Below are 24,094 nucleotides of genomic sequence, written 5' to 3' on the forward strand. Positions count from 1 at the left end.
CCCCCCCCCCCCCCCCAAGCAGACGCACATAATCTCCGGAGACGTGTAAAACGTTTCTTTTGCAACGACCCGGACACCGACGACGCGCATAAGATAGCGCCGACATTTTTTCCCTTATTTATTTCAACAGTTGCGCGCTGCTAAAAGAAAATTGTTATAAATGATACAACCGGAAGATGGCTTTTGCTTCTTCCACGGATATAAATTAGATCAGTTCATCGGAGACGGGCGAGAACAACAACAACAACAAAAAGAAAAGATGATAATAATAATAACGCAGCAAAAAATATTATACACCGCTGTACATAAAGACACCATTGAGAAAGTAAAGTTTCACCAAATTCAATTTACATCCATCGCAAACACCTAGTGTAATATTTTTTATAACATTTATAGGTTTGCACTTTCTGCGTGTCCTTGTAATATTAATCATATTATCCTCTCTCCGCATCCTCTGGCCGTTCGACTCGGTGATGTAACAAATTATAACTTTTTCATAGAGATTTACGGCAGAAACTACTCGGCGAATGGCCAACATGCGATGCAATGCATCTTAATAATGTTTGCTCCAACGGTACTCGATATTGTAATGACGTAATAATTTTCACGGACTATACAAACGACGGGCAGTGCAACGACAATTCGAGAAAATTAGTTTTAAAATGAAAATTGCACCGTTTAATTATAATTATAATTAATTATAACGTTTTTAAGACGCTCTGCCGGTCGTAAGTTGCGTTCAACAAACGCGCCGTTATTCGACTAACAAAACGTTTTTGAACTATGCAGAGAAGACAAATGCGACCGGTACTACGTTTGCCCGTAACGATTTCTGTGTGAATGTCAGTGTATTTAGTCATATATCAAATGAACCGAATATTAATTCCGCACGCCCCCTCTTCATTACGACCACCGACCTGTTCTCCGCAGTAAGCTCGTTAAACGGCTCGTCGTTATATTATTTTAGTGCGGACCGCGAGAAGGCGTCGTACGTAAAGTGTACACAATATCAATAATAATAATATTCTAGTGTTGCGGTCATACAATTATTGTAAATCTGTCTGCTTACCTTTCCAGTTGCTTCATAAAACCGGCGTACGCCTTTTCCCAGATACCAGAACTGAAAATAAAAATAAAATACAACTGCATTAGAACAGCATTATCGGACACAACGGTGGCGGCGGCGGCGGCGGCAAACGTCCGGTTAAAATCGGTTGCCGCTCAAAACGCGTACGTTACCTGGCCAAAGCTTCCATCGATAGTCCCTGACTCTTAAGCAACTGCGCGTCTGGTCGCGGTAAGGCGGGGTGCGATAGACCTGCCGGATTCATTATGGCGTGAGCGGCTGCCGGATGGTGATGATGATGGTTGAACTGCTGCATGTACTGCATATGTCCGAGGTGCGTCGGCGGGTGATTGTAACCGTTGGCCAGTAGCGGCGACTTTTCCATCCGCGGCGAGTCTATACGCACAAACAAAAAACACACATTATACAAACGTTATAGATTTGAATGTTTAATTTGTTTTCTCTTGCCGTTGACAACAATAGCGGGGCGTTTCGTTCGGGGAGTTATTGATGATTGACCGCTCTAGTCGGGGCCATATTAATGGACATGGCCCGTAATGGCATTTGTGGCTGTACACACAACTGGTTACGTACTGCTCGGCGCGTGTGACTGATGGGTTTTTGTCTTCACCGACCGTCTGACACGCACGCGCTCCGAAAAACAACACAACCAAAACGACGGTAATTATTGAGCTTATAATACGCGCTGCGTTGTACACGTTGATTGGCCTTTCGCAGCGGGTTCCTCGGGCTCTCGCATGACGCGGCCGCGTAACTTAACCTTTAAGCACAAACGCATATTCAATTATCCTCTGCCACTTTGACTAATATTGCGCCGCCCGGCATTCGGTCATTGCGGCGATCGGTTTTCGCCGAACCCGCTCTAAAGTCAAACCGACGCGGGCCGCCAGCAGAGTGATGTGATTTATGCTCAGCAACTGTTTACATGGTAAGTGCCGCCGCAACCAGTTATAATTTGTCATTGCCGCTAACGACTGCTGCAGACCAATACACTGGCCACCGCATTAATAACACTAATTCGTTTTCTTTTTTTACAATCTTCAAAATGGGTTTTTACATTGACAGTATTTTACATTTTAGTTGGAACTCTTAAAAAAACGCGATTTCTCACGACAGTTACTCAATAGACAGCTTTCGGACTATGGTATAAGTAAACACGCATGATATTTGTAAAGCAATTGCAATGGGAAATTGATGAAAGGTTTAATTGGAAACAAGAGTTGAAATTTTTATTATTTAATGAAACACGACAGTAAACAAATAATACTTGGTTTTTAATGTCGAATTATACTAGCGGTGTTGTTGTTTTTTTTCATTCATTTAATTTTACTGCGTCCATGACGTTGCTACCGGAAAATGTTAATTTGATTGAACGGGGAACGAAAAAAGTGTATGAACTAATAAACGAGTCCCTTGTCGACGACATACGTTCGCTTTACAAATAACATGTAAATCGAGGGACCCATTTGTTTGTTAAAAAGATCAACGTAAAACGAAACCCTCTACGATTCCATTACGATGATTTCTAAATAAACAGAAATCGTAAACGCGACTACAACGATTATTAGCCGGCAACGGTAATAACGAAAACTGCTTTTGAAAATGGCACCCGAGCAAACGCATTTCGCCTTTTGGAAAGCGTGTGCCGTACACACGTCGTAATATAAATCTCAGTGTAACGCCAAACAAAAGCTGCACAAAAGGATAGAACGAGAAGTTGGTTTAGGATCGTTTGTACGAGATTATAAAGTGTGAAAACTGACTGGGATAGTTATAATAATACAATTTTAATGCGGCGCCACTGGGCGGTGCCGAAAAAGGTCGACCAGAAGAAAAGGAACAAAAAACGTAGATTTAAATTAGCCCAGCGTTTTCGGGTCCTAGCTAATGATAAACCACGTGAGTGAGGGGGAACGGGGTTGTGACGAAGGGCCTGTGGCGCAATCCATCATCGTCCGGCGGCTACGCTTACCCGCCCCCGTACGTCGCGGACGGGGTCTCTGTGAAAATTAAGAGACCCGCCGGAAAATATGTGTATGTGCGAGTGCGTTGTTTGTTTGTCTTGGAACCGAAAAGAAACAATATGCTAAAATTAAAATCCTCCCCGCCGTGCGTTTTACGGAATACGTAATAATAAAAAAACAACGGCACGGCGGTTATGAGCCTGGTGCGGATTGGACGCGTGTGTGTGCGCTGACAGTCTGAGGAGAAAAAGAGAGTGCGCGAACGGCATGATTGATTACTCTGAGCTGCTGTTACTCTGTTACCGTTTCTTGGCTTCGAGTGACGGCGGCGTGTGAAGGGATCCCACAACACACTCGCACATAATATACATTTCGACTCGTTTAAATTGAAATTAATTTGCACTCTCCGGATTAGCATACGATACATCAACGCGCAGAGAGAGAGAGAGAGAGAGAGAGAGAGCGGCGCGCATAAAAAAATGTACGAACGTGAGACGTAACCGTCCCTTAGGTCAGGCGAGCAACATTATTATTGTTATTAATTTTTTTCCGTGTGCCAAGAAAACCTTTGACTGACAATGAATCATGACTCGCCGATGAGTAGTAGCATCTGCGAATGAAACGCACAAACCGTCACGGTTCGATTTCACAGATGAAAGCTTCTCTTTCAATAATAAATAATACTTGTTCTTCCGATCATTTATATTCGTATTATTTACCGCAACCGTCGTCCGGATTTTTAAATAAAAAGGGTTGATTTTTTTCGCTACCGAGTAAATTAGTAAATAAATCTGATGCTCGGTAATTTAATAAAAGTGTACCGCGCGAGTAACCGAATGAAATCCCTCAAATACCAGCCGTAATGCTACTTATCCTGCCGAGCAAATCACCTGCCCACCAGTCCCTTGTAATCCAGTCGCAAGTACCGAACATAAGGTTCTTTAAACGTCCATGTCTTAAGGTATTACATAACGAATGAACTCGATTCATAACCCTTTAACAATTCGGAACAGTTTCTCGTTGAAATATCGGACTTTCAATTTAAAAAAAAAAAAATCGTTTGTCGGTTGAGATTTTCAAATGATATTTTTTGTGTATTCACACGGCAGCCATCGCATCGATCATTCGTAATTAAAAATGAAAGACGCGCGCGGACCGTATCAAAAAGAACAGCATCGATCATTGGGGCCTTTGACAAATGCGGTCGGGGAATTATTATTATAAAACGCGTTAAAATATTCAAAGGCACGGTCTTCTCTCGGAGCCGTGGTAAATAGTCACGGCCACTTCGGTGTGTATTTTAGTATCCAGTGGAAGGAAAGGCCTGCAAAAGCAACGTGCGCCGACATTCACTCGGTGTTTGTTATCAACGACGTCGGCTGCAGTGATGGATGACGGACGGATTTTCTTTGCATAAATACCGCCGAAATTCGACGGGGAGGGTAACAAAGTCTACGCAGCCCACCGAGTACGATTATAAATCGTCCAGCTACTTGCCGAGACACGTTTGTACGCTGTTGCGCAGATTTATTGTTGTTTTGGATCTGTTTTGCGTGTGTAAGCCACCGCCGCGATACGTCCACACCGACCGAGTTATTCAATCGGATCGAATTTATTGTGCGGGACGGGACTCGCGGCGGGACAGCCAATGGAACGCGTGCGCGTATAAATCATCATTAGAACTAATTAAATAATATCATTATTGAATAATGCAGTCGACGGTGGCGGCACGCGGACCGGTCGTGAACAATGGTACGGTGGCGGCATAGAGGTGTATAGTAAAAACAAAGGGAGATTACAATCATTATAAAATGGTTCCTTTGAACGCGTTAAAAGGATGATGTTGTTTTATTTTCATATTCATCTCGGAGACGAGCGAAGATTAACTGGCCGACAAGCACAAAGCTCGGCCGGAGACCACCGAAGCGGTTATGGGTTTTTCGGGTCGGGACCCCGCGGACCTCATGTTGGTAGGTCGACAAAAACTTAATTGAACAAACACACACGGAAATGTCAGGTATATACACCTACACGGTCGGAGGTCACCGACTCATGTGTATCAATATGTGCGTTTTTGTATCATCGATTTTGAAATAGCTATCAAATTATGAAAGCGTAGAAACAAGTGCACACTCTTTGTCGGAGTTATCTGTAGAGAGAATAACTCAACAAACGACTACCGGCTTTACTTTATTAGCATTACTAATAATTGTTGGTCATGGGCGAACACAACGATTTGTTTAACCATAGCAGCTTTCGAGGGGATTAATGCTTCTTTTGCAATATCATTTTTGTCAGTCGCAAGAAATTCGTTATTTTTAATAAAATACGATATTCTAACGATAAAAAATCAAAATAAATTTCACTTTTCGAACGACCAACGTGATACCATACAAGTACATTCACTCGCCGAGTACAAAATTGTTCGTCGCGATGGTTATTTCTGCAATAAGTCGGGCTGCCGAAAGGTCGACGCCAGAGAGGATCATCAAGACGTCGGTCGCACAGTGTATAATTATCTGCAATTAAACAACGGGGCGGAGACGGTATTTCGAAAGACATAAATGACGTCGGTATTTGTATTACCGTTAAAATTTATGTTTATTTCATTGTAAGCTCACTGTAGATCCGTTCCAACTAAATAGAAACGCTTGGGTATCGTGTAAGGTCGATTACTACGGGTAATTTTAGAATTATTTATTAACTGCGATCGAGGAAAGATCAAAAAACAAATACACCTCGCGCGTTTAAAAATTCATTACGCTATAACCGGGCGCCTTTATTAGTGTATTATTGTTATTATATTGATCTTTTGTGGGCGCAAAAGCCTTTCGCTCCCTTGGCCCCGTAAGCGCTCTGTCCATGGTTTCTACGGGGTGGGGTTGTGGCTTTGGCGATTATCACCGGCCATTCGTTTTCGGGGTAGAGCCAAAACGTGTGCTATCTCCAGGAAATCCCTGCGAGCGTGTTTAACTATTTAACTCTCTCGGTTTGCCTGACGTCGCGTTGACCGGCAAAACGGCGGCAATTCATTATTTACGAGCACCCAATGCTACGCCATTAGATATCAGTGTGGGGTAAAACTGTAGTTTCCGGTCCGCGAGGAGACCTTCCCGTAAGGTAGTACAAACACTATCGTTTTACATCACGGCAAAGTGCAAATGACCATCTCCAATTGCAGTCATAAGAACTAAAACCCTGTAGTGTCAGGTATACGATGATAGACAACACCTTTAATAGTACGTCAAAGTTGCTCGTAATATTTTTCAAATACAGACTTGACGCACAAAGAAAGATTTGCAAGTAAATCATTTCAAGAACTTTAAATCGTCAAACAGAGCACGTGCGTGAAATTTTAAATAAATTACAGTATTACATTTCATAAAAGGTATTTGTACACGCCAAGGTGTCCAACAAATACATTTCAACTTGTTAAATTACTACTTTCTGATGACGTTTATCATGGAAGTTGCTTAAAAAATATTCGATATGAACAAATTGTGAGGGCAAATTACATGGATATTTTACTAAACATTCCAGGTGTATTTGATGACTTTAGAGTATACCCAGTAAGTAATTATAACAACTCGATGGTCGACTAGCATATTTTTAAGAGTAAAAAAAAGCGTACAACATCACTAATGGTTGTTGTGTGGTCGAATTCTTATTGTTTTGCCTCTATTTTACTGCAGAAAATTACACTATAATAAACCGAATTTCTGTTTTTATTGAAACCATACTTTATATGACGCGCTATCAGCAGCCTTCGATGATACAGCCGTATGACATGTTGCACGTCAAAAAACAAAATAAAAAAAGACCTTGCTGGTCAACGATAAGTTTTTCAATACATTAAAGATCTTTTGTTAGTAAAATCGCTTTATTTACGAGCAGTTTATTTAAAAAAAAAAATTGTTTAATGCTTTGTATTTTTTTAGTACAATATATTGTACTTGACTGACATGTAAACTTGTCTGCGACATGCGTGTCTATAATTTTTAAAAGCAATTATTTTATTATTAAAAAAAGTTTAGTGTAATGCGCAAAACAATTAATTTTTTTATTTTACAATTATAATCTCAGTACAGATGCTGAAATACAGAGTGAAAAACCATACGGCTTATCGGAAACCGCTCAGTTACTCACAAAAAAAAAAAAACATTATTATAAAATAAATGTTTGGATTTTTCATTTACATTCATTTCAAATTTATTTTTTAAATGCAATATACATTTTAACTAGTTCATAAAATAAAAATTAATGTAATTAAGAAAATGGCTAGTTGGTAACACCTATTGGACCTATTATTCAGTAGTTATTATACAGGGTGTTCAGTAAGTTAGGAAACAGTTAAATTGTTACAAACAATGAGTACAATAGAAATTCGTTTCCTTACTTACTTGACACCCTATATATATAGACTGAAGGTAAAGTGCGATTGCTGCTATTTTTATCAATAGATATTTATCGGTCCCGTTGTATATCCCGCCCAGGTATTTTCTATTTAATAGGCTAGTTAATTGGGTAATGTTGTCATTTAAAAATATTAAGTTAACACTAAGAGATGATTCTAAAAAGTAATTAATAGCTTATAAATCAGAAATATATGAAACTAAAACAATTTTTTTTTTTATATTGTATTTATTTTGAGAGTAATCGAGTGGTTTATGATAAACCGATCACACTATATACCGTTTTTATTCATTCAATCCAATTCTCTCGGAGGCGGTTTAGATCATACAACTGGTGAAAGGGGACCGAAAACACACAAGTACAGACAATAAATACTACACATAACTGATTCTCTTGGACAAAACATGACACCGATTCACCAAATGGACTCGCGTGACCATTGTTGGTCTTGTTGTGTAAGTCGAAACACGCGACTACATGACAGTTACCCACTGCACAGTCTCCACAGACTATTGAAAATTTCATACAATAATATTTAAAATTATTATTTTATTTCAAGTTCGTTTACAACAAAGGGTCATCCAGCACTTCACATAATTTTATTTACAGGTCTTCGTATAATTGTGCACCGTAAAGTAGTCACTACAGTGTCCTAACAGCTACGACGCAATTACATAAAAAATAATAATAAATTATCGGTAAAGTCAACAGAATTGTTAGTTTCGCTAGTATTGTACTCGACTTATTCATAAAATTATTGTTTGTCCATTTTAAATGTATACCTAAGAGGCTTTTTTGACGTTCTTGACTGTAGCCTGTCAATAGGAGCCCTGGACACGTTCTATTTTTTTAGTAATATAATAAACGATTCTGTCGATTCACTAGCTATTATCGTTTATTAAAAAACACTATAGTCCGGAGACCAATTAAAAGGTCACCCGAACAACAAAAAGGGGCGCTCCAGGTGAAAACACTCGTCGTTCAACCCTTTCGTTCGTCGCCAGAGTAAATAAAGTACGAAACAACAAAACCGTAGAAAAGGCTTAAAAAAACACAACTGCGTTAATTTCTTTTTACATGTGTGAGAACGCAAAACAAAGTTTAATTGCACCTAACGCTACCTACTCCTCTCTCTCTCTCTGTTAATATTTAGTAAAATAAAAAACTCTTGTTTACACAAGAAGTTGAAGAGTCGTGTCCGTCAAGGCTTAGAACGGGCCAGAAGACGTAAATGAGGTAGTGGTAACACAATCGATACTTTGAATTAACAAAGCACAATACACAGACTGACACTGGTGAAGTGATCGCAAGGGCTGTGAATAATATTATGTCATTTGAGTCGCTGTTGTCCAATTAACGATAACAACGAGAGTCGAAGAGAAAAACAACAAACGAATTCATTGTCCAAAATGATTGTACAGTAGAAACTGAGGGATACTAGAGGAGCCATACAACATCATATAGTAATATTGTACACGAGCAAACTATATACGAATTCAATTGAAACATAATAATGGTATTAAATAATAATAATAATAATAACAACATAGAAAAAGAGCGGGACATTTATTATTGTGGTGACACAGGAAACACACTGTTGATACACGTTAAGTGCGTTTATCCTGCAACAATCATGATGAGTGTGTGTGAGAGAAAAGGCCCGGTCGTCTGTTTTGTTTTAAATGTTTTATTGGCTCAAACCGGAAGTTTTTCAGTCACTCAGAAAAAAATCCACAGCTTTTTATTTAAATTAGACGTTTTTGCTATCGTGTAACACCACAACGCTCAAACAGCGTCCAATGTCTCGAGGATAGACGCGCCTAACGAACCATTACCAAGATGCTCTTAATTATTTTAAGTAAACACGAATGGAGTACCCACCGTGCGTCTTTTACACTCTCTTCGGCTGATTATTAAGCAGCCAGTGACATTGGGTTTGTGTTCATTGGCCAGTGAATGTTTCAAAACAAAGTAACTTTTGCCTTTAATCAACGCTTCCGTGTAATTTTTACCGAGAATACACTCGAGAGAGAAAAAAACGGCAAAAAATGTTGGCATCAACATAGGTACGTTATGATACAGTGGTTTTCAAAGGAAAAAATTGAAATCATAAAGTATCGCTGAGAAAAATAATGGTACCTAAGAACATAATGGGTTCAGCATAAGAGAGTGCAGTTGCTTTTGTCGGATGATTGATCGCCGAACAGCTGCGGCGGCGGCCGCTTAAAAATATTGTAACGATATGTATACTGTTTGGATGTACATAATAATATAATCACAAAAGACGTCTAAAGAGAACACACCGCGGTAGCTTGTAACATGTTCCCCGAGAAAAGGACTGCAGTGATAGGCGCATAATAAATATATACCCACTTTCGAGCGCAAAACAATGACAGCAGGAAAGAGGCTAGACGATTCAATTTTTGTTGGTTTTCGTTAAAAAAAAAACCCCCAGACAAGTGCGTAAATATTTTTTTTTTTTTTGAAAATAAATATACATTATAATCGTGCGCACAGTACACGCTAATATTACTTCGAAATTTTATAATTATTTGCCACGTTTATGAATACCGAAACAGTTGTATTGTGCAACGCCGACCGTTAATTAAGCGGTTTAAGTGACTCCTCAATGTATCAGCAAAATTATTAGTTACTAATTATATTTACCGCTCACCGACCCATTGGTATTTATAAAATTCGCAAAGCGGTTCCCATTCCTCACACGAATACAATTCCGATAATAATCTCAATAATGTTAATATGATTATAAAAAATACTATAAGCAATATTGAGCAAATACGCATAAGTGTGTGTATGTTATCAATATGAATAATCGAAAATACCTCTTCTGGCTAAAATAAAGATAATTCTATAAAAAAATAACATTTTTAATTTTCATTTGGATGACGATATCACGACTTTTATCTAATTAATATTATTGATATTTAAAAAAATGTTACTTAAACTGTTTATTAAAAACAAATTCTTCTTGCTCAATAACGATCATAGAAGGACATTTTAATTATCTAATTATTAGAATTCGGGGCTTGGTCTATTTTAGCACGTCCGTGATAAATAGATGGTCTGTATACTGTTTGTATAATATAAATATTATTAATAGCTGGTCAAACAAAAAATATTTGTAAATAAAAACCAAAAAAAAAATTGTTTCAATTTTGTACTTTATTTTGCGAGTAACAACGGGAAACCACAAAATTATTTCGTGAGGAAACTAATAATGAGGCGTGAAATTATCTAGATATGTTATCTAGATTAGTGTGCATTTCATCTTAGCATCCAGATACTCGTTTACACAATTATCAAGATGACATACAAGTTCAATGTATTTTATCTAGTTGGCGCATCTAGATACACATTTATAACTAGCACCGTAACAACTCAACTTACCTTGCATGTGTCCGTTTTCGTACACTCCTGGTACATAGTCTCCGTTCTCTAGACGGTGTTTCTTCATCTGATGACTCAAATGCGAAGCCGAAGCAGCCAGCGACAAGCCCACCGACGAGGCTCGTTTAGGTGGTCTCCCCGGACGGGAACTGCTGAAAAGAAACAGAGACGTCGTACAAAATTAAACGATTTAAAAAACATACATATTGGTCTAGTTAGTGATGTAGTGTTTGTGGCGGGCTTAAACGTTTTTTACAATTTATCATACTTTTTACGTTATATGGGCAATTTTACAAGTGCACGATGAGCGCAACAACGATATTAGTCATGCACGTGTGGCCCCGCCTATTGGTTGGGGTTTCCAAAAAACTGTTTCCGCGGATAAAGAAAAAGGACTTTTAAGATGTAAACTCATAAGGATTTTTCGGCGAGCAGAAAACGCGTTGCGCTTTTTCCGCGTGCAAATAAAAATCACGAGAAGACACGATTTTTTCTCCGCCGCTATGAATTGTGTTGGTTTACGCCGACCGACAACAAAACAGACGGCAAACTCATAATTTTTAAAACGCCCGCCGTTTCCGTTATAACTGTCAGCGGCGATATTTATTTCCCGTGTTTTATATTGTTTGTGTGTGTCTATTTTACGACTGGTGTATACTGGCTGATAATGCGGCTGCCGGTGTTGAATTTGATAAGAAGCGTTTTCTTCGGGGAAGTTGTCGTTTTATTTACGACCCGGTTTTTATTGGTTTTCACCAACAACGGTCCGTTAAGTCCGTCTTACTTTTAATTGACTCGCCATCCCTCTCGCAGTCTCCGGTAAATCCTGTGAATGTTACACAACAGATACAATGCGAGTCGCCATGACCACACTGGTTGAACTGATATATATCACGCAATTTCAATTAAACTACGAATAGTACGCGTTACTACGGAAGACAACCGCGGCAAATGAAATATTATTCCATCGACTTTTATCTCTATTCTTGAAAATGTTATTAAAATAAATGCCAGACGGACAAAACGATATCAAAGTGCTCGATATTATTATGCAAGCCCCTTGTTTTGTGTGCACGTACATTTTTTATAACTACCCCAACACAGCTATTATATTTTCTTCTTTTATTTTTCATTTTTGGCCCACGTCGGTTGTTTGCTTTTTTTCCATACAACTAAACGGTGTGCGCGGCGGCACAAGGGAGGAAAACTGCGGTTTTCGCATATCAATGCGAAAATAATACACCTATATACATATTACTGCGCACAGATACAAAAAACGGAACAAGAATAATTCGTAAAGAATATAAACATAAATACTGGTATAAGGAAAAAAATCAGATTTATGACTCCGTTGGGGTGAAGACCAGGACGGTCGCATGCATATTCCACATTCATTTGTTAGTTCAATGAAGGAAGTAAATAATTCAAATTGCCCGTCCAACAATGAGGGCCGTTTCCCCATTTACCAAAAATATTGATACATTGCCGGGGGTCACAATTTTTTTTTTTTTTTATTTGCCCACATAATAACACCATCTAACGCTCTGGGCATACCTTTTATTTCTTATAATAATATTCGCAATACCTTTGTTGACTTTTCCATTACTGCGACAGAACTGTATAATATGTAAATCGCGCATTTCTTTTTATTGTCGTCGGACCATATAATGCAGCTGTTTTGTACGAAAACGTTAAAATCCTGACAACTAAATTTGACTTAAAAACTACAGCTGTTCAAAGAACTCAAACACTAGTGTTGCGTTTACAAAAAAACCACAACACAAGTATTTTATCATGAAGTATATTATTAAGTGCACCGATACATTTAAAGTTTGTACATTGATAATAGGAATAGGATGTTGCTCGTTGCGGAACAAACACACTGCGGCGGCTATTAAGATAAACACGTCCGTTTTCTGAAGTTCGTTAAACTTTTTCAACCTCCCCAAAAAAAAAAAACGCACCCTCGGGAGTTTTAACGCGGACTATCTGGTCCGATGGCTGGTTTCGATTTTTTCACGAAATTTACTACTTCGGAAACATAATAGAAATATAATACACACATGTAAAATATATGAAACGTAAATGTCGTTTGTTATTCTTGCTCTATCACCACGTGCCGTCGATGATAACACAATGGGAGGGCGCATTGTTCGATGATTTTGACGGCGTTCACCCTTTTTCTGTGTTTTTTTGAGTAAAAACTAAATGCAGACAAGCCGCACACATATTATTACACCTAACCGACAATGACTCGGTATAGTGTACAAAATAGATAGGGTTACGGATGACCGACTACAGTAGTGGTAACACGAGACGGCCGGCCGACTGTAGCAGAAGTAAATAATAATGTATTTCTGTAACTATTATTGTTATTATTGTCGTTTCTGTTCGAGGGTAGCGTACCGAAAAAACATTAAAAAACTAGCAAAAAAATATCACATGCAGTTGTTATCAGCAGATCGCCTGACTCGCACATAAAGGGTGGGACGACAGTAGTACGTGTGTTATTATTTCGCACCGAGCTGCTCGGCCTTTTGCTGCAGGGGTGGCTGACATAATCCAATACACTGTGACTGTTATTTTTGCTTTGTCGGCCGAATAGTTTTTAGTCGCGGGGAAACTACTAGATAAGACTACGAGACGACGGTGTGCAAAAGGGATACAACCCGTTTTGATTGATCGTACCATCTCCGGAATATTGAAAACCGCACCGTCATGTAGTCGCCAATAATACACGAAACGCCACGTCCGATAAAAATAATCTAGTTCTTATTTTTAAACGTCATCGCAGTGTATAAATGCACACAGACTCGACTCTAGCAAGCCATATTTTTTTTTTTTAAACAATCATATTTAAATGCGCACGACTTATTACGATAATAAATTATAACCGTTGCGATTTAATTGCCTCGATATAAAAGAGCAGCGAACCCACCCAACACCAAAATAAGAACGGCATTAAAATGTGGACACGCGTTGATCAAAGGGACTTTTTTTTATGATACAGATATTTTTACATAAAAAACATATCACCGAAACGATTCTGGTCGCATTTCCTGTGGCGCATTCGTGAAGTCTCTTATGATATGTAACAGACGCCTGGGCGACAGAAATCAGTTCATCAACGAGGCGCCGGCTATCCTAATGTCTGTTGGTATATGTGATATTTACCCCATGTGGCCCGGCACACATGTCCCGCATGGGGCTCGTATAAAGTACAAGGGTCGAAATATAATATTGCTATCGTTTGAAAGCTATTGAAATTGTTTATTTAAAAAACGCACGTCCTACTCACGAAAAGAGAGAGAGCCAACGAGTAGGTACATATCCGATGATAGGATGACGATTACCGCGTGTGTTGTTATTTTAAACTGGCCCGGTGGTGTTTGGATCATACGACTTGGAGACCCTCTTTTTGGGGCTCGTTTTCGAGTGCGTCGGTTTTATAAACAAAGACGGTAAATAATTAATACGCGCACAAGTGTGGTGAGAAAATGAAAAAGCATTTAAATTTTATATCGGTTCGTTTACGTGTTCGACGCACAGACACTTAGACAAGGGATATCACACACGGTGGTGATTAATCTCCAGGATAGTATTATTTTACATATAAACACCATGACTGGTAACCAACATCGCTATTGTGCTTGAACGTTATTGTCAGGGATGATGTAGTAAACACGAGATAACAACAGTGTATAGCAGTACGGTTTTCTAGCACAATACAAGACACGGACACGCGTTTTATAGCTTTAAGACTTATGAAAAAAAAAGTATTACTCGAAACAATATTGTTTATGAAAATTTAACAGCGCGTCTGACTAATTCTGGTTTATTCACTTTACAGCGTGTAGAGGTCGTTCAGTCTTGCCATTTTTCTGTACAATTGTACGAGCATATGCCGTGTAATAAAAAATCATTATCTTGGTAAAAGTCAAACGCTTATAATTTTTATCTACTCATTGGGTCATAATACGATTTTTTTATTATTATACTAGTTAATTATACATTTAGTTTATTGTGATCATAAAAACATCACAAGACACGCGTTTCAATGCTGATGTTTATATTACGAGTCGTTAATCAACGTGATTGTACTGTTTGTTATAACATTTATTTAGAAAAATACATTTTATCTGAGCAGCATAAACTTTGAACAAATCAAATATTATTACAACTCGTTCGCGCGCGTACACAACAACATTTTTTTAACATGACAAAACAAAGAAAATAATAATTCGATAGAGACACTCGGTTATGTGGCACCCGAGTACAATGTGTTTATTCTTCAGGAAAGCGTACACCGTCGACCACATATCGGATGACATGCGGCCAACGGTAGCGATATATTATTAGACTAGTACTCTCTTGCGGACTATGGTGGTGCATAAAAAACAAATTTAATACCGTGCGCGTTATTAAACAAAAGTAGTTTAATAAACACACATACTCTCACTGCAGAGTACCACTCTCCATTGTGAGCGCATGTAATAATATGTCTGAAACAATAGCCCCCGCCGGTTTTCGCCCGAGAAACGTGCTGCCCCATGATGGTACCCCGCGATTTTAATATTTTTTAAAACAATAGACATGTCGACGGTACAAAGAGACGTAGTATTTCGCCGTGTCCTTTTTCATGAAAATCATTTTACGCGCACTTCATACGATTTCCGCAGCCACTTCATTACCAGCCCAATAAGCTGCTGATACGGCAGATATGAAACCGCACGGCGTCGAGTGGGCCTCTTCTATCGCGTCAAAGGATGCAGCAAGACCGCCCCATCACAATGCGCATTGCATTATTGTCCTCTTTGCACGCACGACACGTGTATTTCAATGGCATAAATTAACGGCGGTATTAACTGGAAAAAGTTCGACACACATTACTTTTTTTGCGCCCGCAAAACGAATAAAAAACAATAACGCCGATAAAATTGCAACGCCACACTGCAAAAGCGGCTGGTCGTAACGACGTTACAGTCATCTCGCCGTCCTCCCCTCCTCATCGGCGGGGCATTAATAAGAAATACACAGTTAATAATATTGTCTCTAATTAATGGCGGAAACGTATAAAGCCCTTTCGGTTTCGGTCGTAACAACGTTCTCCCCTCGCCTTCTCCGTCGCACCGGTCCAAATGAATTATTATCGCTGCCCGTTAATTCTCCGGCTGAACGACACCGCGCTCCGTGTTATTACATCCAAAATAATACCTGTTTTATTCATGACGTTTTAATTAGAGCACAAAGACGGACCGGGGAAGGCCGTGTAAGTGCGTATTCCGAAAATAAAAATATCATGTTTACATAGCAAAGTTTGAAATACGCGCGCAGCCCTTTTGACGAGCCTGAATAATTAATCGGGACTTGCCGAAACTTAATGCCGTAATTAAATGGCCGGGGCCGGCGGGAATTTCGACTTGAAATAAAAAAAAAACTTCTTCCGACGGCGCATAGCCGAAGCCAACTTGTGATATTAATTATATTTTTAAAAACTGTACACTCGAAATGATTTCAACGAGCTCCGCAATAACAGTATCGATAAAAATAAAGAGATATAATTACCGGGACGTAATAAAGACGGTAAAAAGAAGAAAAAACCAATAAATTTTTAACACCCCCCGCCCCCAAGGTACGGGTAAAATTATTCTTTTAGTAACGTCATGACGCCGTTAAAACCGCACCGTTCACACTGCAAAACAGTGTTTGCCAGTTACTCTTCGTCGACGTCTTCGGCGTGCCCCTCGCGAGCGCAAGTCGTGTAGAAACTATACATAATACACCTTTATTATTTCCCTGGGCCGCCGGAAAAACCCATTTGAGTATTAAAAGCTGCGTTGGAAATGGTAGCGCGCGGATATTCGAATTAAACACACCGGAGCCTCTTTTGATTTTTTTTCTCCGCCTTCCCGTCAAACGAATATAAGTTTTTCCCGTTGTTTTTTTTAATAACTTTTCATTTTACATATTGTTTGTGACGACCGCCGCGGCGAGCAGGGTCGAGGGAGGAAAGACATAATTTATATTACTTCGGCATCCGCCGGTCGCGCGGTAAATACCCTAAATGAAATTTACAGAGATATATATTAAAAAATATATATATATATATATATATTACATGCAAAATAATAATGCACCGACAGGGCGCGCGGAACATAATAAAATTCGATTTGGATTAAAAAAAAAACCGTCGATAGACTTTACGAGTCCATGTTCTTACATAACACACACACACACCATTGTTGCAGTACGTATACATTACCGTTGATTAAACCAGCTGCAGGTTAGAGACTCGAAGACGTTTGCGCGTACAGGGCCCCCGCGGGAGCAGTTCACATGCGAACGGAGGAGCTATTGTAATTTTTTGGGTATTTGAACTTTGGAAAGCAAAACCGTAATGCGGCACTAGGTATAATTCATCGTCTATCGTAAACCGTATTATATTTTCGGCGGCCAATCGTCACGCGATATCTGTCAGTAGTTGATAAATGCCCGTAATAAAAATCGTATCAAATTACCCAGCCGGTCCGGCATCACGTTGCCACCACCGCCCACGCGTGTATCAGGAAATTGGTTATGTCTGTTCTGTGCACACAACTCTGCCTATATTGTACACGTACTTTATGAAATTGAGTTTTCCATCGGTATTCGCCCGACACACTACCCGAACCACCCCCCCCCCCNCGAATTAAATAGACGATAAGAAAACAGCGCAGTCATCGGACGGCCGTTAAAGTAATAAATACCGTTGCGGAGACGAAAGACCAGAAAAAAAAAAAAGAGAAAGAAACGTATCGAAGAGAAATGGTTTTTTGTGACAGACGGGTAAATGGCGCGTGTGTGTGTTTTGAAATTTTCTGAGAGTTCTCCCGGTGTCGGTTATAGTGTGTCGGGTACGATGGCGTCAAAAACAATCGTTTCCAGACGGTACACAATTCGACAGAAACAAAAAAATAACCACGAGAAATGCAACGGAGTAGCTGTCTACTGGGGTCGTGTGCACGCAACAACAACAACAACAACAACAACAATAGTATTTGTTTCCAAGTGCAATTCATTAACCCGCACGTTTTTAATTGTCAACTCGATACCATCGAACGTTTCCCATCGACAGTCGGCCCGTTGTGTTTGCTCGTATACAATCGTTCTCCAGAAACAACTATTCGAAACGCCCGACAGGAGAATTTTGGGAATGCGGTGGTTGGCAGTGCACATTTTGAGTACCGCTTCGTAAACATTTTTTTTTTTCCGCCCTTGGCATTGCAACAAATTAATGCAAAATTCAAACCTAAGGCGAGAAAGACAAACGGAATTGGCAATCCGGTTTTCCGAATCATCGGCGCGAAAACAGAACCGATTTTTCAGATAATCCCTCGGACGGCACAATTTAGCGGCTAATCGAGCAACTTTTAATTCCAAACGGCACATGCCACCGCGTTCTACCCCTCAGAACTCATTAATCCTTGTAATGTATCTGTAAAACCGAAGCATTTCCTAAATGGTTTCTGCCGTGAATAATTAACAAAAAAAAACAACACACGAGAAGAAACTGTCATATTATAGTGGCAGTGAAAACTGTTGTGCTACCGGATGGAGTTGTAATTAAACATTTTTCTTAACGACGAGAAATTATCGTTTTAATCGATAAAATAAAAGGTAGAGGAAATAATGAAAAAACATCGCTTCCTCGTTAAAACAAAAGACGAGGTTAGGTACGAGTAAATATTTTTTACATACTGTGATCATGTGTTGGTTCTTTGTCATCGCATCACGTTAATTTTATTTTCTACACGTTCGAGCGTGAAAATATGAATATTACCAGAGAATATAGAAAATTTAAAATAATGGTTTAATTTCACGGCCGTTTGATTGTTTACTGTCGCAGTCTGTGGCTGAGCACAACTGAGTAACCACGTCCTGTTGACCAAAACGCACATCGCGCACACACTTATATTGCAATGTTTGTTTAATAATATCAAAAACCGGCCGATATGAAATGTATTGGAACCCTCGTCACACAACAGCAGAGCACATGCATCTCTGAAGTCGTGACCCTGTCACATTTCAAATCACTAAAAGCTCTATCAATTAATTCGGTGTACAAAAGGGAGGCGCGGCGGTGGTTCAGTTTGTGTGTATAAGAGAGACAGATTGGAGGTGAACGTAAAGTATTAGTGCGAGGGCCTTTGTTGTGTTCCATTAGTCGTAAAACGCATATGTAATTTCATTCCGTATTTGCTTCCGATTCGCATCCTTTCATAATCATATATCTGTCATCTTTGGTTAACGTAGTTTTACAACCCTATACGTGAACTGTGCGCAACCCTCACGGCGACCAGAGCCAGTGGCGGCGGCGTGCGAGGGAGACAAACGAAATTGTTTAGGGAAAAATAATTGAAGTCCTAAAAACGATATACTGCTGTAAGCAAGTTCATATTAACAACGTTTTGCGGGCAGCGATGAGTTCGTTTTCGGTCAGAACACTACACAATGTCTCGGTGTAGTACATCGCGCGAGCATAAATATTACAGCGCACAAAACATCTCGAAAACTTGATGAAATTATTTTGAATTGCAATTAAAACCAACTTAAAAGTGAAGCCGTAAATTATTTTAATACTCCGACGGGGGAATGTTTAATCACTCGACCCGCAAGAAATTCAATTACAATAAGATTAAACGAGTTATTAAATTATTTACAATAAAAAGAGGCGCAGTCATTACTATGGAATCGAATTCGTTTCGACCGACGTGAAAAATATTTGACGCCGACCATTTTACGCGCGACATGCTCCCAGTTCTTCTTCATTACCTCCTCACATTTATAATCTATTTTTACATTTTAATACTTCGGTGTACGGCGGTGTTCGTAGCATTTCTACACCAACAGATGACCCGCTCCCTTATTTGTTTAAAGCAAATCGTTTCGCGTCATGATGTTTTTTCATTACGTTTTTACGCCCGTTGTTTATGTACACGGCTAATCCTCGTTATTGCATTTCAGTTGTTTCTCGTACGTTTTTTTTTTTTATTACTTTTCATTTTTCCCGTCGCCCCTCGCCCGGTATTCTTTTTATTGCCGTCCGTCTTAAAAACAGACGAAATATTATTATTATTTAAATAATATATCGATTTCATACATGTCTGTTGCATGCGGACGACGTTCAAAGGAATTTCGCGGCGGCAAGCCCTCGTACACTTTTTAACGGGACCGTTCATACGCTTCTCGCGCAGTTATATACGTGCACATAAATATACAATGTGTATGTACAACAACCCACACATAACTTAAAAACATATTATGTCATAACAATAGAGTGCAACAACGGTGGGAGGAGGAGGAGGAGGAGGAGGAGGAGAAGAAGAAGAAGAAAAGTTTCTCGGCTGTTGCGCGCAACCGTTTGTATTTTAATTAAAACTTAATCCTTCGAATCGTTTTAAAGCCTTTATGCTAACGAAAACAATAATTATTGCACCGTGTAATATTCGTACTCGCGACCCGTGTAAATTATTGCGCGAAAAACACTGTTGTTGTTCTCCACACTTGGGGCGTTGCAAAGAATTAGCGGTGGCATTTATTGTCTTTCTCTCTCTCGTTTTCCGTCTATTTACGTTTTGTTTCCACTCGCTCGGGCTCAACTCGGAGACTAGCACACTGCGCCAACAAGTAGGAGGCGGAGGTGGCTACACTCTACTCGTTGTACGTATGTAGTGGCGATGCCGACGGAAATTACCTCATAAATTCACCTTAAAATGACGTTAATGAAATTTTCGGTTTTCCTCGTAGGCTTTTAAGAAAACGCCGTAAAGACCCACCCGGAGCGGACAAACAACACATTATCGCGTTATTCTTCGCCGAGACCGGCGCAAAAAAATCACAAGAGGCGTTCCGATTACATTGCTCACTGTAATTTCCAGTTAAATATGTTATATGTTCAGTCTGCGGTTGACTGGACAGACTGACTGGAAGAGACCGGAGGGGACCGAAAACGCCGGCAGTGGACAGAACGAGGCCGCACGGCGACACAATACGCGACACGTATAGGGTACGTGATCGTTTGCCCGGACTATTATTACCGTCATTATTATTTCACTTTGTGTAAAGTCTATTATTTTGTTCGCGCTTCCACTAATAATAAATGATCTATGAAAAAAATAAACAAACCGGACGGCGTAAAGATGTGGCGACCACACGCACAATGGCACAGAAATTGAACTTCGGGCGATTGGTCGCAGGAAACGGGACAATAATTCGCCGGTCAATTTGTCTATTGAACCGGCGACACTTCTCTTTATTCTTTCTTTTTTTTTTAATACGTCTCCCAGAAAAAAAGCCAATTGTAAATAAATGTCGAGTAGTTAATAATAATGGGATCAACATTACAGTTTGCAGTGGAGGAAATCGATTATACGGAATGGCCGCGACCGTAGAGGTTAAACAATGTCGACGCGAACCATGAAATACAACGAATTCTCTAAGAAACGCGATATTATATTAATATTTTGTAACAAAAAAATATTTCATGTAAAATCTATACACACGCATCGTGTGTTTAATAACTTTCAGATACAATAACAGCGCTACTGTTGTCGAGGAAAAAAATCGTTAGCATTCGGTGAGAACGGACGCAATTAAAATACCGCAGACAACAAGTAAATGTCATTTGTAGTTTAATAACAGTGTTCATAATTAATAAAATCGGTCGATAACGATTTCCTCTTAGGTAATCCGATTCGCCATAACGACCTACGCAAATCTCAACGATTTCAGAATAATTAATTATTATGTCCGGTGTCGATAAGACGTTCGGTATAGTTATCTATAGTTTAAAATTACTCCGGCAGGATACGCGATGCGTTTTATTAATAAATAAATATATATATATATATATTTTAGGTGTACTATTGAATATTACACCCTCGGCACTATAGAGCCGCCTGTGCAACAACGGGTTTTTTTTACCCAAAAGCGCTAAATTTCTGAAGAAATCAAAATCGACGGCGCGCGAGACGACGTCGTCGCGGTTTAAGTGGTTCACGACGACCGACAGCAGCTGTTTCACAGAAAGAAAGAAAGTGTTATTTTGTGATCTCCTTCGATAACACATCCCCCCGGCATTCCAGATTACACGCTGCAGGGTCTACAAATGTGTTTTTTTAAACATTGGCCGAGGATTACACCACTCAAATAAAATAAATGTGTCGCTGCTTAACATCCATTATACGTGTCATACACACACGTCGGTTTGAGTGTTCCGATTGTCAAGAGCTTGTTTACAACAAGAAAACACTACCCCAGACCAATATACAGTTAAGGGTATGTAGGCACGGCGGGTCTTATCGCGAGTATCACAGTTACCGCACAAAACTACATGCAAACACAAATGAAATGACACTCACACCTATTCCATTAGTAGGTATGCGTGCTCGTTAAGGCGTATAAGTATCCGAGTATTATTTACGCATTGCCCAGAACAACAACAAGATGAAGAAGACATCTGGTTATTTTCTCATTGTCAAATTCCAAATTTCATGGTGTCCCGAGTCTATTGGCCGCGGATTCTCTACAAACGGACCGGTGTTTTTTGTGAACCTTTTTCGCGTACTCGACCCACACCCGCAATTTTTATTCTCGACACCGGTACGAGGTGCCCAACGCGTCGTTCGCACTCCGAGTGTGAATACACCACTCAGCGGTCATAGCCGTCGATACTGTCACCGATGGTTTGCGTCATGTAGACCGTGAATCGTAAGAGGATCTTACGTGCGGAATGACCAGAAATCGTTTACCGTCTGCTGGACTTTCAAACCTTTTATGAGTTTTAAACCGAATACAATGGCCGCGGGGGTTCGGAAAAAAACGTTGAGCTTAGACCGGTACATCTGTCGAAAACCCTATTGTCTCACCGGTATATTTTTGTTTTATTTTTTTCAAAAATACAACATTCCCACCGTACTGACAAATATTTGTGTGTTATATATAGTTCCGGTCAAATTGTCACCACATTAAACCGTTGACCGGTCGTTATCGATATTATTATTATTATTACACAGATTACGCATAAGCGTGGAATATTTGAAAAAATGCATGACAAAATACTTAGTGACATCCGGTGGATCGAGCGAAAAGCTAAACGGGCCGTCAAAAAAAAATCTACAACGTTAAATCCGATTAAACCGTTTTAAATGTTAATCTAAAAGAAATATCTAAAAAAAAAAAAATACAATATAAATAAAATATTCCGAAATTCGTCTGGCAAAATAAATAATTATACCAGTAATCCGACAGACGCACGGAAAAAATCGAAATTCTTTTAAACATTTCGAAAAAAAATGTAAACGCTGGAAAGAAAAGACGTAATTAATTAAACGAGGGAAAGAGTAGGAGGTGGATATTTTTCTTTTGCGTTTATAACCTTATTAAATAATGAAGGGGCTTAGATCGGAACGGGCGGAGGGCGGAAGAGTTAATTTAAACCCGACACGAGAAACAAATGCGGACGTTTAATATAACGAAAAAATGTGTAAATGTTGCAGTCTCTTATTCGGATTCAGATTTACTTTTCCGCTCGTCTTCTCTTTAAAACTCCACAAAGAGGGCGCGGAAAGACCCTTTTTTAATTACGAGTCTTTTTCAATAACCAATTCGTTCACTTGGCCCTACACGTTGGTCGCCGACCAGTCCATTATGCGTGAACGCTACCAAACGACGCACACAGTCAATACTACATCACTTACTTGTCCAAATTATAAAACGGTATCCAAAACACTGTGCCTACCTGTCTGTTGGCTTGTGCGACATCATGCACCTGCGAACAAGAAACCAAACATAGTTTAACTAGAGTGTAATATTTTGTTTAAAAACAATAAAACAAAAATTAAAACCAAATGGCAAACACGAAACTCTATATAGTTCAACAAGGCGTTAAATTAAGCGTTTTAAATATTCTGACTGTGCAGCGTTTCCAAAAATATTTTCACTGTGTATCATAGTTAAACTATATAGAATTTCTTCAAGCTAAACAATGAGACAAGGTGAAATTAGAAGAAGGGGCAACGCCGAGAACGGTAACGTGCTATTATTAAGAGCTAAAATCGGCACGAATGCGAATACCAATGTAACGTTCGGAGACAGGTCGGATCGCGAGGTCGTTAATCAAGTCCCCAAAAGTGACTAGGCGTATTTCGGGCAATAAAAATTATTTGGTAAAAAAAAAAAAAAA

General features: G+C 39.4%; 1 protein-coding gene across 2 annotated transcripts in view; it reads right to left on the reverse strand.

Moving 5' to 3' along the window:
- The window catches only part of LOC126902143 (dachshund homolog 2), a 68,608-nt gene that overhangs the window by 29,173 nt on the left and 15,341 nt on the right, over positions 1 to 24,094 (reverse strand). Inside the window, exons 2-5 of one of the 2 annotated variants that reach the window (XM_050679177.1) lie at positions 23,651 to 23,680; positions 10,873 to 11,021; positions 1,240 to 1,462; positions 1,070 to 1,120 (exon numbers count right to left, since the gene is read on the reverse strand). In XM_050679177.1, the coding sequence (XP_050535134.1) occupies positions 1,070 to 1,120; positions 1,240 to 1,462; positions 10,873 to 11,021; positions 23,651 to 23,680 (453 nt within the window). Of the gene's footprint in view, positions 1 to 1,069; positions 1,121 to 1,239; positions 1,463 to 10,872; positions 11,025 to 23,650; positions 23,681 to 24,094 lie in introns of both variants that reach the window. The other variant, XM_050679171.1, reaches the window with a different exon arrangement.

The sequence above is a fragment of the Daktulosphaira vitifoliae genome, unplaced genomic scaffold (genome assembly GCF_025091365.1).
Source record: "Daktulosphaira vitifoliae isolate Bord-2020 unplaced genomic scaffold, ASM2509136v1 Scaffold_1, whole genome shotgun sequence".
Lineage (NCBI taxonomy): Eukaryota > Metazoa > Arthropoda > Insecta > Hemiptera > Phylloxeridae > Daktulosphaira > Daktulosphaira vitifoliae.